This window comes from Vipera ursinii (genome assembly GCF_947247035.1).
Source record: "Vipera ursinii genome assembly, chromosome: 3".
Classification (NCBI taxonomy): Eukaryota; Metazoa; Chordata; class Lepidosauria; order Squamata; family Viperidae; genus Vipera; species Vipera ursinii.
In genome coordinates, this window is record NC_139516.1 from 38,625,803 (window position 1) to 38,641,208 (window position 15,406).

The window sequence follows — 15,406 nt, forward strand, 5'->3', positions numbered from 1 at the left end:
TATATCACTTGCCTTTTTTCTTTGTCCTTGAAGTCCTGCCAGCTGGATTAAGGTTGGGCAGAGTTGGCTTTGCCATCTACTATAGAATAACAAGTGTTGAAAGGAAAAGTCATTGTTGCTCTAAATATTGAGAGAAATAGCCTTTAATGTGTTTGGACTTTCAAGAAATGCACTGAAAGGACTAGTGTTTTCATCTGGTGATCATCTGAACTGTATTTTACAGTAAAGTTAGGTAAATGTGCATTTCCTTTTTATTGCTTTGGGTGGATTTTTAAACACCATGGACCAAGAAAAAGACAAATGTACTTCAAAGTGAGCCTAAACTGAACGAAATATTCAGGATCAAGTTTTAAGGAGGGAAGACACTTTCATCTGGACCTTTTTGAAGATATTCTTTTTTCCGAAGTGGAATGAGGAAATGATGAAGATGGAATGATTGTATTTCGTTGGGTAAATGTAATGTCATTTTTTATAATCACTCCAAAGCCTCAGAAATTCCATGAGAAGGAAACACATCTGACCAGCCAATGGCTAGAGCAACAGATTTGTGTGTCAGAAAGATAATTTTTCTTAGGAACTGGTGTGTCTTAAGCACAGGATCTGCCCAAGTAATGAATATATTACAATGTCTTTGTAAACACAGCTGCACCAGGAACAGCATAAGACACCAGCATTCATTTTCTGTTTACCTCATAGGATGACAAAGAGCCAAACACTACTGTTGCAGTTGGCGCATGGTGCCAGCTGCTCCTTAATCATGCAGATCTTTGAGGACCTACTGAATAACCACCACCCTTTTAACATACAGGAATAACAAATGACCTAATTGTTCCTTTGAGACAATATGACTGTAGATAATTAGTGCTTTTCTATTGGCTAATCTAGAGGTAAAAATTCTTTGCTTCTCAATTAAAGCAAGTCTTGTACTTAAATAATTATCTACCTAGTACTGTTCCCAAGGCTGAAAAGGTCCCATCGCTAAATAACACTAGAATGAAAGAAATTGAGTCAGAAGTCAAGGCATCCTTCAAATGAAAAGTAAATTCCATCACTATCTAAGAAGTCAGAAAGATTATTTCTCAATCTCAGATTAATCTAAATCTGGGGGAGGTTAATCTAAATTCAACACATCTGTGTAATGCTAGGCAAGGTGGGGGGGACAGAAAATGAACAACTTTGCCTCCACTCCCATTTAATCTTGTATATTCAACTTTGAATGTAGTTTTTTTTAATCTTGCATATTCAACTTGGCTAACCAGAACTAGATAAAAACTCCATTTCAGCACTCTGATAAGGGAGAAAAATAAGTCCTCTTTCTCCCATATTGTGATTCTGACTGATTCAGGCTGGGTCCTCACAGGAGCTGAGTATCATGCTGCATATGATGCTGGTTGGGAAATCCTTTGCCCTCAATACAATATTGCAATAGGATATAAGCAGAGAATTATTTTAAAAAACCCTTGTCCCTTGCTATTCCCCTCCCCCCAAAGGGGGGAAATGAAGCAAGAGAATTTTATAACTAATACAGAATCATGATGCACTTAATTAAATCTTATAAATTTTAATAAATTTAGTACAAAAACAGATAAAATCTGATAGTCGTGAAAACAACAAGGTTTGATACGTTTCCCATTTCCATATCCTATCCCTTCCCCAAAGTTCTTCATAATCTCTACTTAATTCTTTATACTGAAATCTAAACATTCTTTGAAATATCCATAATTATTCAATTGCCATTCCTCGGCCCTACCCTACATGTGCCCATATGCACTTGTTCTCAACATTACAAATGTACCGGCACTCATGAAAGAATACAGAATAAGACTGAATGCTTAATTAGATCATTATTGGTAATCACATGTGAATTTCTATCGCATTATTAATTTTTTAAACACAGAATTTTGGGAACTCTGATATTTACTCCTGAGAAATAGGTATGAAGATCAAATAAAATTTGGCTACTTGTCTGTTCTGTCAATTCTGCAGAAATGTTCAAGAATGCAGAGTTCACCCAATCACGTTTGAGATAGCACTAGTCTCAATGTTCATATCTCCATTGTGGCTCCACTTGCTGCTGGATGTAACTGTCTTGTAAGCCTTTATCTGCAAAGAAGATAACTAGATGAAGAGTCAAGGAGACACACAGAAAGGAGAAGGAATTCTGCTAGCTCTCCTTGCACTCACCAAGCAGCTTTTCTGAACATTTAAAGGGGTGCGCTCAGTGGTGGGATTCAGCTGGTTCCCACCACTTCGGCAGAACTGGTAGATAATTTTTTGTTGCCCAGGCCCAGAATGCACCTCCGGAAGTGGCATCCACACAGAGAACCGGTTGTCCACATATTTGAATCCCACCACTGGGTGCGCTTAACCCTTATTCTCCAAGGTGCATAAAGCTGCTATGTAGAACAGTTAAGACTGCAAGTGAGGTGGATTTTGACTGGAAATCAGTTTTCAGTTTATGTAATGTTTATAAAAGAACATCAACCCTTAAACAATGACATTCCAATTCCCCATCCTTCTAAAACACATGAGGCAAGTCATGAGAACCTCCTCTTCCTGCCTGCTGATCTCCAGCAAATTCAAATCAAATCATGCCAACCTATGAGCCATCAATGATCTCACCAGCCAACACGGAAGTTGAAAAATCAGCATGCAGCCAGTCTTCTGGGCTTCCAAGCAAAGACACCTCTAGGGCTAACAAAAATATTCCCTCCCTTACACCACACAGAAGGGGGGCAATTGCCAACTCTAATCTCTAATCAGTCCTCACCCTCCCATTTTGCAAACAAAAAAGCTGGTATGATTTTTCCAGAGTTCATTATTCCCAAGGTTAATAACACAAAAATTCTTGCTTCACGCATACTGGACACCTCAAAGAGGCTTGGCTATAATTATTGTACAATTGAGTAGCAACTGAGGAATTAAAACACTGACTCATGATCTAACATTGTTCCAATTTGTTCTGCATTTAAGAGGACTGTTAAATGTTTATTTCACAGGAAAGATAACATTTCCTAATTCTTGCTTTTGGCTTCCTTCAACTTAAGGTTGTAAGGCTTATTCCCATTTTTCCTTAATTTGAAGATTGACTCTCTCTTCTCATCCCCCAAGTCCACTGCTCTGAGAACAAAAGTATTAAATTGGCTCTCTTCCAAACATCCAAAGAATGACTAACAATTAAAAGTTGCTTTCAACACTGCAGCCCTTTTCTTACCTGCTGGCCGATCATTTATGTTGAGAGAACTTAACTCTTCTATTGGCAACTCATCCTCTACTCCACTGTGTTTATATCCTGCCCAAGCTTTGTTGGCTTTGCAGTATTCAAGAAACCTATGGACATATTTGAAGTATTAATGCAATTTAGGCAGATCAGAATTTGGAATGGAAAAACAGGATACATTTGGACTTAGAGTATCTACTCACTCTTGCGAACCACTTACAGAAATGGCAGGGTCACTGAAGCAGTCAGAAATCAACTATATGAGATTCCAAATGGCAAATAAGCCTTTCAATACAGGCTTTATGAGACTTCTCATGCTGAAGACCGTAGGAATAGCTATTACTGGGCTATGTAGCACTTTCATGTCATAAAAGTATAAAATCTAAATGAATGATTGATTCCTAGTTTTCATGTAGCACCAGGTACTGTAACTTAGCAATTCTTTTACCTGAAAATCTCAAAGAATCCCTAGCACTACTACTTCAGGTACACCTCTGATTTCACCGCAGGAGGAAAAATAATTTTGCTAGCTGGGCAAAGACATGAGGATAAAGGAGGCCAACACTTACTCATTCCAATATGGATCCTTGCTTAGTGTAATTGGGTTGCCTACAATGATCAAGAGTGCCTTAGCTCTTGTAAGGGACACATTCAGACGCTGAAAATGAAAAAGAGGAGTAATACAGGGAAAATGTTAATAACTTAGACTACTGGAAATGAATTCTACATACTCCCCACATTCAAGTATGAGACACAGATTTCATAACTGACATTAGAAAAAGCTTCCTTAACTTCCATCTCCTAACTGAATCTTCTGGATGTTCTAAGTAATAACCTTTATCTAACACAACACGACTACAAATGGATTTCATTCCCAAATGTTTGCATATCCTTGGTTCAGTGATTAAGAAGCTGGACTAAGAATGGAGAAAACGAAGTTTTAGTCCCACATTTGGCACAAAGAAACAGGGTGACTTTGGGCCAGTTGAACTCTCAGCCCTGGGAAGTTGGCAAAAGCAAACCACAGGCAGTCCTCATTTAACAACTGTTCAACAACTGAACAGTGAAGTTACAATAGTGCTGAACAAAATGAACAAAGGGACTTACAACTTGTCATTGCAGTACCCCTATGGTCACATAATGAAAATTTGGGCATTTGGCAGTCCATTTGCTCTTACTACTGACCATAGGAGCATTTCAACTGCCCCCACCTGCCTATCTTTCCTCCCCCATCTCTGCCACCTACCTGTCCCACCAGTATATGCAAAACTGCCACAGTCCTGGAAGCCTAAGCCTGCTCCCCAAGTCACCATGCCTGGGATGTCTTGGCCTGTCACAGGGCTGAGCAGTGCATATAAATTGTTCCACTCATCTTTGTGTTTTTCTGCAGCTGGTTACAGGCACACCTAGCCAATGTGAGGTATGCTTTTCCTACAGAGGCCATTTCATGCCATTCTTTAAGCAGGGGCCATTTATGCCATTCAGCATGCACAATTTGGAAAAGGGCCTTCTGAATGATCACAAGAATGGCACCCGCTTGTAGAACGGTGTAAGGCGGCCTCTGTAGAAAGGGCGCCTGTCAGCAGCTGCAGAAAAACGCAAAAGATAAGTGGAGCAATTTACACGCACTGCTGGGCTTGGTGACCACTCAAGTCACCCCAGGTGTAGTGGGGTGTGGAGAAGGCCTGGGCCTCTTGTCTGCAGCTGTTGAGTTCTGTAATCAACCCAATTCTTCCAGGCTTGAAGCAGGCCAGGACATCCAGGGTTGCAGCAGGAACCCACATGTGAGAGGGCCTGTAGCCAGCCAAGGCCTTCCAATCCATGGCAGGTTTCGGTGCACAAGTGGGCCCTGCAGTTTATACCATGCAGGGCAGGGGTAGGCAACCTTGGCTCTTTGATGACTTGTGGACTTCAATACCCAGAATTCTGGGAGTTGAAGTCCACAAGTCATCAGAGCCAAGGTTGCCTACCCCTGATCCAGGGCCACCCTCCTCTTAATGTTATCTCACTTAATGACTGCTTCGCTCAATTACCAGAGATTCTGGTCTCAATTACGTTTGTAATTTGAGGTCTATCTGCACTTCTAAAACTGTTGCTAAGAATATTGCAACAGTTCCTGTGAATCAAAACAAATAGAACAAAAAGGAGTCTAGAACTTAACTAAGGATCACCACCTGGTGGTACAGCAGAGTTAAGAAGCTCCTACTTTGCAGAGCAATGCAGGCTTCAGGCTACATTAGCTTTTGTTCTAAAATGCTTTGGTAAGATATTGCTTGTACAATAAAGGTGTTTAAAGAAAGTTATAAAAATGTCAACTGATGAAATTCCTATGTCAAGCATACACGGTCTTGGTCTAAAAGAGCTATTAGATTTACAGAAGTCTTAACAGCCTTATAACTGGCTTTGGAGCATCAGAACAGAGAATATAACGTTAATAATCCTTTCCTGGAATTCTTCCTATATTTCTAGGCTAAAGTGGGGCTACAGAAATGATATGGAGATGTGTGAAATGTATACATTATATACTAACTTATGGATTATTTATCCAAGGTTTCTTAAATAATCAGAAATGGTTTGATTCATACATGTTAAGTTATATACAATAACTTTACTAGACAAGTCTGGGCACATACAAAGCATACAAAAATTACATTTTGTTATAGCTTCTCTAATGGCCCCTAAAAAGGAAGAACCTTTTGTGAGGATATATTTCTGGATTGTTTCGGTCCCATAAAAAAGCCAATTAACCCTGGATGTGCTAAAAATTACAGCATGTCACCTATCGAATGTGATACCTTGGGATTATTGAGGAAACCAAGGTTGAACTCTTCATCTATTCCGAAGTAATTGCTGCTGCTGCGTACTGTTGAAATGAGCACCACACGCCGCTCCTGACCCTGGAATTCCTCCACAGAACCCACCTGAGATGCAGAAACATAAAAGAATTCTAGCCAGGATACAGAAGTTACAGAACTCCAAAGGGATAAATAGGCTTAGCAGGGAGCTTTTTCCTTTCATTATATCAGCGTTTCCCTGATGTAATGAAGCTGTGGGATTCGCCTAATGACAGAAACTGGGATGGCCACAGCTGCCATTGTTAAGTTAGCACAGTCAGATGGTATCAGACTAAAAAACTCTTGTCACTTAGTGACTGAATTTCGTCTCAATTATCATGGTTAAGTAAGAACTATCCTGGAGAGGTTCAGACAGGGAAGATGTGAAGAATCCCTTTAGTACATTGTTACAATAAATCCACCTCTCCCGACGTTCCGCTGTATTTTCATTGTTCATATGTGTTCATCTTTCTAAATGTTTAGCACAAGTATGTACATTAAAATTACACTAAAGCAGGGGTGTCAAACTCAATTTCATTGAGGGCCGCATCAGCATTGCAGTTGCCCTCAGGGGGCCGGGTGGGTATGGCCAGGGTGGGCGTGGCCTACTGGGTGGGCATGGCTAGAGTGCGTGTGGCCTACTGGGTGGGCGTGGCGAGCTCTACATCTTCTCATCAAGGGTGCCTATGGGGGCCTGGGCAGGAGTGGGACAGATCTGAGGGTCTCTGGCAGGAGGAGGGTCTCTGGGCCAGGGGCAAGGCAGTGGGGGGCGTTCCCTCACTGTTTCCAGGATGGCTTTGCGGGCCTCATGAAACCACTTCACGGGCCGGATCCGGCCCCCGGGCCTTGTGTTTGACATGTCTGCACTAAAGGGTGGTATGATTGCTGGTTCTTAGTAACTGAAAGATTCTTTTTTTCGAAAGAGAAAATCCAACTGATGCTGTGCATGCATTGGTATTGCAGCACATTAGGTCCTACCTGGTCCTACCAGTATAGCTTTGAGCTATAGGACATAAGAGTAAATAACCAAGGCTCCGTTGGTCCAAATCTCACCTTTAGATCGTTGATATTCATCACGGACTTTAATTCTATATTTATGGCCCTTCTTATCTTCTCTACCTAAGCAGAAAGAGAAATTACTGTATCATAAGTCCTTAGTTCGATTATTGGTCCTCAGCAGAGATGAAATCTTTGTAATGCAGATTGCAGATGTGGAATGCTTGCCTTTCCCCCCCTTTATCTTAAGTATATACATGTCTAGACAATGCTTTCTTCTTTCAGTGTTAAACAGTATATGCTGGGAATAAAGGAAGTACAAAACAAACTACAAAACGTCCAGTCCATAAACATCTAAGCATTTTTCCTGCAATACTGAAATATAACTCATTTAAAACTATAATATCAAAAGTAGAAAAATATCTAATGCATATTGTTATATGGCACTATAATACTATAATATTCAAAGCATACATATGGAGAATATAAGGCCTAATGTAGGATAGTTGCAAATTGTCAAAACAAATCCCATGTCTGGAATAACTGTCTGATGCATTTTTGATGCCATGCTGTAAACTGCAGTTCACCTATGCCAAGGGTAGGCAACCTCGGCTCTTTTATGACTCATGGACTTCAACTCCCAGAATTCCTATGCTGACTATACCCCTATGCTACAGATTGCATCCTCCTGAAAAATCACAGGCATGGAAGCAACTGAGGAAATGTCAGGTTACATCAGAGACAGAGGACATTTTGACCATGTGAAGAAACCATGAGTTTACCAGTACTGAAAGAAGAGTCTAGTATACTTACCTGAAACTAGAGGAAGATCTCACCTGCTTTCTGTATGGGGAGATAACACCAATCTCTTTGGGAGGAATTTTAGTTTGTCCTTTTTTGCCCTGATTTTCCAGAAGAAGTTTCTTGAGATAATACATCAACACATTAATCTCAGCAGTATTAAAAAATGAAGGGCTCCTCTCTTCTCGCTGGTCTTCACCACAGACCCCATGGAAGATGATGGGAAATTTCTGCAAGAAACATAGGGGAAAAAACTTCAAGTATTTCACAATACATGTGTGTGATTATGCAGATGTGATCCTGCTCAATGTATATAGGTCCTCACCGGCTTGGGCAGTTCTTCCCAATCACAGTAGGAATGAGTAATTAGTTGATCACCACACTTCAGGAGCTTACCATCATAGAACTTTTTATTGGGGAATTCGAGGATGGCTTCATGAGACCTGGAATTGAAGACTGAACTTTTAGCATCTAAGCAAACTTGAATAGCTTACAAGAAAAAGGATGATGTTTTCTTTTATCTCCTACTACAGATTAGAACCTGAAGGCCCTAGTTGCCTGTTCTTGTGCTACTCCAGACTTTCTAGACAGCATGGTCAAGTCTATCAGAGATAACCTCCATTTACAAAACTAGAAAAGCAGGCTTTTCTTCATAACCATATCTGTGGAGAAGATTGAGCAAAGTACAGGACAGAACTTTGTACATGGAATGCACAGTGGCTTTCCATATGTATTATAAATGTTCTGAGATTATGTTCTAAAAAGCTGCACTCTTTCCAAGGCGCTTATACTTCTGCTTAGCTGAGTTTGGACGACACATATAAATAAATCAATTGAAGCTATACCCGTTCCATTTTCACAACGTGCTGATCTTATTTACCTCGTTATAGCTGAACTCAAGTCTGGTTAATTTCTCATTTAATATCACAGTACTATCTGAACTGAATTCAGTAGCTAAGTTAGGTGTGCAGGGTAGATCAAGCTCAGTGGTTTAGGGTGAACAGGGAATTTTACAAAAGCTACATTGTATTGGTCACCCAGGTACTTATATTATTACAAGTAGTCCTTTGTTTAATGATCATTCGATATTATGACACTGAGAAAAGTTACTTATGACAGTCCTCACGCTTAGAACCATTGCAGCATCCCCACAATCACATGATCACAATTTGGGTACTTGGCAACTGGCATGTATTTACAATAGTGGCAGATTCCCAGAGTCATGTGATCATCATTTATGACCTTCCCAGCAAAAATCAATGGGAGAAGCAAGATTCACTTAATGATCACATGATTCACTGCAATGGATTACTTCAATGTAGCAAGAGGTGTAGGTGTATCAGTGCATCATTTGTACAATCCTCTCTTTACATGCAGTTTTTCCTCAGACCATCGGGTGCAATTATTATTGTAAACTATCACTGGAGAAATTTCCCAAATCGAAATCCCACTCATTCAGCCAATGTCACTGAAGGATTTGTGGTAAAGCAAAACCTACTCTTGATTTTAACCTGAAGTCAGAGCATGGAATGTACCTGTAATTACGTAGCAGCATAGTGACAAATCGTGGGTTGTATTTCTCATTCATCTTTTGGTATAATGGGTTGTTCCGCATCAGCCGCTCTAGCAAAGAAAGCCCTACAAAAGCAAAAATGCCTCATAAGCGTTGACAAATTGGGACAGTTGTCCCTCCACAACTTCCCTTTCTTAGAGCAGTACAAGAATCCAATCTAGAGAAAAATCCTATATGCTGGTTACCGTTAGAAACAGAAACAATAAGATAACTACCTCTCTAATCAGTACTCTAATCCATACAATAGACTACTCCTATTATTTCAGCCAAAGTAACTAACATATAACATACATTCTTGGAGCATTTTGTGGATATATTTGAAACAATCTTAAGCTACCAAGGTAGAATTTCGTAAGAAGACTTCATTATTGCTCATTTGCAATTAAACAACCCTTGCAGAGATATCGTTAATTAAGTCTAAAGACAAACTGAAGTGGAATTCAGGGAAGATAACCAAGTCGCCCAGAGCTATTTCTGAAACAGACATCACCAGCAGTATGGTTACACAATGCCCATGTGAGAGTTCAATGGCTTTACATTTCTTTACACTTTTTTGTACTCTTAGCTATTTTGAAGCCTATAAATTGATAGAATATTAAAATATGACTTCCTTTTACTTGCCCAAGCCATGTTCAATAGCCAGAGGAGATCTCAAAATCGGTCCCAGTTGCTGAGGATCCCCTGCCAAAACCAGCTGACCTCCATTGACATTTGTCTTTGGGTCCATCATGGCAAGAATACCTGAAAGAGAGATGGACACCAATTTGCTTTGTTAGCATTTTCTTCTAATTTTTTCTACAAAGTTTTCTCGTTTGCTTACTTAAATATAAAAACCATTTATATTAAAACATGGGCGTGGAATAAGATAACGCAACATTAAAAATGAGAAAACAAGTTATTAAATATTAGCACTTATAAAAAGTTAGAAAGAGGATAAATAAAAGAACTAAGCAAACAAATAGCCTTTCAACATACAACAGAAGTACCTACAGTAAGAATTCCTAGGGTTTTTTCTATTATTAAATTTATTTGCTGCCCATCTTGCTCTGGGGCTACTCTAGACAGCTTACAATGGTAGAACGTAAAATTATTAAAAATGTAGATATAACAATAGGAAAACAAAGAAACTATAAAAATAAATAAAGAGAATACAATAATATGAATTAAAAATGGGCTGGGAGGAAACAGGATGCATGGGGGGGAGAGTGGGGTCTGTTATTAGTTATTAGCTGCCTCCACTGTGGTACTGCCCTATTGGCTCTCCAGGCCAACCAGCAGAGCCAGGTCTTCAGGCTCTTATAGAAGGACAGGAGGGTGAGGGAAGACCTCACTCCAGGGAGGAAGGATGTTCCAAAGGGATGGTGCCACAGCAGAGAAGGCTCTTCTCCTGGATCCCACCAGTAGAGTTCCTTGACTGATGGGATCTGTAACAAACTTCCTGTCAGCACAAGTGGGAAGGGCCTGTCCTAGAAACCCGCTTCACAAAGTTTCCCTTTGTGGATTGTTCAACAATAGGCAAAGATTATGCCTATTTCCACATCACAGCAATAAGTATTAAACCTAGAACTGATTAGCTCCACAACTGCTAGTTGTTCGTAAGACGCTAACACGATATGCTAAATGCTGCTGGAAGGCTTTATATAAACACACCATTGCCATTCAAAACGTTCTGTATCTTCAACAGCAAAACATGAAAATATCTAGAAATGGGCTTCCTCAAACTTCCCCAGGACCCTGTCTCCCCAAAACACTGAAACTACTGGCAGTTTTGGAACCACCCGCCCAATTACCTCTGGCAAATGCCAGACTGGGGAAGTGTGAGTTAGTTGACAACAACCAGAGCAAAGAAATGGATCATTTCCATTCTGTCCTACTGGAAATCAACATGCTAGTGTGTAGAAGAGAAAGGAGGAAAAAGCTACAGAAAAATCATTCCTCACCTGAAATGGCAATTAGGCTCTCTGGTTCCACAGCATGGCCACTCTCATCAATAAAGACATGAGAAAAATGTCCCTGAGGGAACTCAGCTGAAGCCAATCTAATTAAGAGGTACACAAAATTTCTGAACACATGCAGAAATATTCTGCTTCCAAGAAAACACTATTTATCCCAGGCCCCCTCTTCCATGTTTGCAAATGGCCTTTTCCCCTAAGTCAAGGGTAGGCAACCTCAGCTCTTTTATGACTCATGGACTTCAACAATTCCTGAGTCAGGAATTCTGGGAGTTGAAGTCCATGAGTCATAAAAGAGCCGAGGTTGCCTACCCCTGCCCTAGGTGATATGAAAATTCTCTGCATAAAAATAAACAAAATCTCACCTACTCCTTATCTACCCTTTAAAGGAAATACTCATTTCTTTCCCACCTCTCATGTGGTCAATAATTCAGAGAACTGTGATCCTTGATCCTCTTGCAGCAACCACACCGAGGAAAGGTAGTCTAATATTACTTATTTTATTAATTTTATATACTGCATCTCTTCCAGGAAAGTTTGTGAGATCTTCTTGGTTGCAATACTCCTCCAGTATTTTTCTCCACAAAAAGAACTCTGTGTTTGTCAACCTTAGCAACTTTATCATGTGTGGGTTTCAATTCCCAGAATACCCTGGTCAGCATGCCAACCAGGGAATTCTGGGAATTGAAATCTATACAACCTAAAGCAGTTGAGGTTGAGAAACATTGCTCTAGAGAACATTAAGCTAAAAGACAACGATAGTATCCAGAGTCACCCCCAGTGAAATTCCTGACATGAATAAACTTGAACTTGTGTCTCTCTGGGATGAATCTAACATCTTAGCCATTACTACCCAAGATCTTAACCTCTTATAGTACAGTTAAGCAAAAATTTTAATTTAGCCTGTTTTTAGCTTGTCACACCCGTGAAACTTATTATTTATATCAGAATGGCTAATGCTTTACATTTTGCCTAACATTCCAGTAAGCAAACCAAGTATAGATCCATTATCTTGGTTCATGCCCTTTCCTGGAATTGGGAATACTAACACAATGCTCTTGACTGTCTGCCTTTGGATCTGTTACCTGTCACAGCAACCAAGAAAATGTCAGAAATCTGCCCATTTTTTGGTATTTCAGCAGAAATTTTTAACTATGTGAAATAATGCCCTAAAAACAGTCTTTCTCCAGAGTTGGTAAACTATAATTCCTAATATACTTGTTGGAGGTGGTGGAAACTGTACAATAAGTGGTATTAACCCATGCTAACCACTTAATTCTTGTGTTTGAAAATTTCAGAGATCAGTGAATCATTTTTTAAAAAACATGTGCTGAGAAGAGGTGACTATAAAAAGTTAATTTTCTCCCTTCTTACCTAATTATACTCTTCATCTCCCAAAAGTGAATGCAATTTTTGAAAAAACAAATCAAATTTCATTTTCTAATGACAAAGTTTTCCAAATGACTAGCATCTTCCAAATCCCTATGCCTCGCCACAATAATTTCATAATCTATTTCCTCCCCCATCTTCAGTAGTTATTTACATATGGCCTACCTTCCAGCTGTCACTAACGTGGTGATAATGACCTGGTAGCTTTGCAGTTTTTCCTTTTTTGGAAATATAGGGCAATTCTTTGTCTTATCCCAGTTACACACAGGCTGAAAACAAAAGCAGGCATTAAATAACACCCAAGAATGGAGATCTATTCTGTTTAAGTTTATCAAGTCAAAATTTTAGATGGTAGACATATGGGAATGCTACCAGCTATTAGCCTGGCAGATCTTAGCCAGAACAGAATGCTTAGCTCAGAGAGAACTAGAAAACACCTTGATATCCTCAGGGATTGTACGGTAATCCCTACTGCTAGCATTCATCCTGTAGATGTTCCTACTATTCAAATGTTTCATGAGGTGCTGGCAGAGCAGATCTGAGGCACTGTTGGAAGGAGCACAAGCAAGCACATGGGCACCTTCAATGCATCGCAGAACCTGAGAAGGACAAGAGCACAAATAAGAGCCTTTTTAATTGAAAAAAAAAGAAAGAATACTTTTTATTTATGCTTCAAGCTTTGCAGGAAGCTCCTTAAGGATGGTGCAAAATAGAACTGGATCTCCACAAGTTTCTTGGTTTAGGAACATATTCATCAAGGTTGTAAGCAAGACTTCTTTGCTCCTCCTCAATCCATTTGACACTTTTATTATAATTAGATCTGTGACAAAAGTGTATTCACCTGCTTAATGGCCTCCACCATAGTGACTGTCTTGCCAGTACCTGGCGGCCCAAATATAAGATATGGGGCTGGTCTGGAAGTCCCCGCCACCACCTGCCGGACAGCTTCCTTTTGCTCTGCATTATTGCTCAGGTTAGAATTATACAGGCTGGAGGGTACAGACAGAGAAAAGAAAGAAAATGAAACAAAGCCCAGGCCAAAGAGCAAAACTACATCTGATTAATCTTATTTACAGGTAGGCCTGTTAATTTTCACCACATGAGCTTGGGGACACTGCAACAGACATAGCTTCAAAGAACAAGTACCATTCATTCAGCGTTAGCATTAACAGCTGTTTAATAAAAAGGCTGTTAAGCAAGGACTACCTGTATTGTTTTGCAAGTCAGCATCTATTTTTTACAATTGTGAGAGTATCTTAGATCCCTAAATATCTTTCCAACGGGCAAATGAAGTTTCATATGAAGTGGTACATAATAGGGCAAAAAAATCCTGCTTTTATATAAAAGCTGACGGGATCAGAGCTAGTAGTGAATGATGAAGTGTAGCAACTTTACAACCTAAGAGTATCTTAGGTTGTATTTTAGGACTAGATAAGAATAACCTAAGAGTATCTTAGGTTGTAATGGCATGGAAAATACTGACCAATATCTGAGTGATTTGTAAAAGGTAGATTCCACATTGACAAAGAAATAGAGAACTAACAACACAATGCATTTGCAGAAACTTATGAAGTAATCACAGCTGAAATACCATGTATAATATAGCAGTCTAATAATCACTCAAAAAAGTGTTATAGAACAGAAAGAAATATCTATCCCTTGCCCTGGCCTTGCTGGACTAGGATGGACTAGAATTTCCCTAAAATCTCTTGTCATTTGTAATTTGGAAAAAGACAGAAGTTACTGGGGCCTGGAGGGAAGAGAAATATATACCCTCATAAAACTATGAATAATGTAGGAAAAGCAAATTCTCCCTCATTCAAAATATTAGAATCCAGAGTTATCTAATGAAGCTGATATTTAAAATGGATAAAAGTAAATATTTCTGCTTATTACATTATTCAACTAAAAACATTGTTCCTATAAGTTTAGCGATGTACCACAACATCTGAGAGTTTTAGAAAGAATTTCACAAGGCTACCAAAAGGATAATCAGCGGTGTGACAGCTATTTGCAATTGGTGAACCATCTGCTATGGAACATAAGTAAAAGCTTTTTCTCAGCTTACCACAGAAATTTAGCTAGTCGTGTCAAGAAAAGGCTGGACTATTTGACCAGTTCATTCAGCAGTGTTTTTGTGTTCCCCTTGTCTACTGACATTCTCTCACTCCTTTTTCTTGTCCCTACTCACCGGAGTTCCTCATTAGTAGACAAGAGTGATTTCTTGTAAGAGAAGCATGGAAAGAGCAGATGGGACAGTTGCCTCTTCTGGGCAAGAGTAACAGCCCAATGCTGAAGGCGTAAGGGCAGACGATTGAAAGTAAATTCCACATCAAACTTCATGTTATCAACAAACTTATTTAGTAATCTAGGAAAAGAAAAGAAAGCTGATGGATGATTGAAGAATGTGGCATTGCTAAACACGCAACACTAAATATGCACCATCATTTCAACTTCCAACTTGTTGGGTTTTTTTTCCCTGGTCTGCTTATGGCCACCTTTCCCAAATCAGGAGCCTCATGATTTTCTTCCACATGAGCCTTGGTGGAGCAGTGGGCTAATGCCTCCTTAAGTAACACCAGCTGCCTGCAATTAGTGCAGGTTCGCATCCCACCAGGCTCAAGGTTGACTCAGCCTTCCA

At 39.7% G+C, this 15,406-nt stretch overlaps 1 protein-coding gene across 7 annotated transcripts in view; it reads right to left on the minus strand.

Annotated features, from left to right (window-relative positions):
• Nucleotides 1-15,406, minus strand: part of MOV10 (Mov10 RNA helicase) — a 45,145-nt gene that overhangs the window by 7,633 nt on the left and 22,106 nt on the right. For 4 of the 7 annotated variants that reach the window (XR_014491961.1, XR_014491962.1, XR_014491963.1 and 1 more), the window contains exons 9-24: nt 14,957-15,133; nt 13,607-13,754; nt 13,203-13,364; nt 12,931-13,034; nt 11,365-11,462; nt 10,046-10,165; nt 9,387-9,489; nt 8,177-8,294; nt 7,887-8,081; nt 7,108-7,173; nt 6,016-6,141; nt 3,790-3,878; nt 3,215-3,330; nt 1,963-2,103; nt 944-988; nt 13-79 (exon numbers count right to left, since the gene is read on the minus strand). Coding sequence is in view for 2 of the 7 variants with exons in the window: in XM_083358273.1 (XP_083214399.1) it covers nt 2,039-2,103; nt 3,215-3,330; nt 3,790-3,878; nt 6,016-6,141; nt 7,108-7,173; nt 7,887-8,081; nt 8,177-8,294; nt 9,387-9,489; nt 10,046-10,165; nt 11,365-11,462; nt 12,931-13,034; nt 13,203-13,364; nt 13,607-13,754; nt 14,957-15,133 (1,687 nt within the window). In the remaining 5 variants the exon portion in view is untranslated. The other 3 variants (XM_083358273.1, XM_083358274.1, XR_014491965.1) reach the window with 2 other exon arrangements.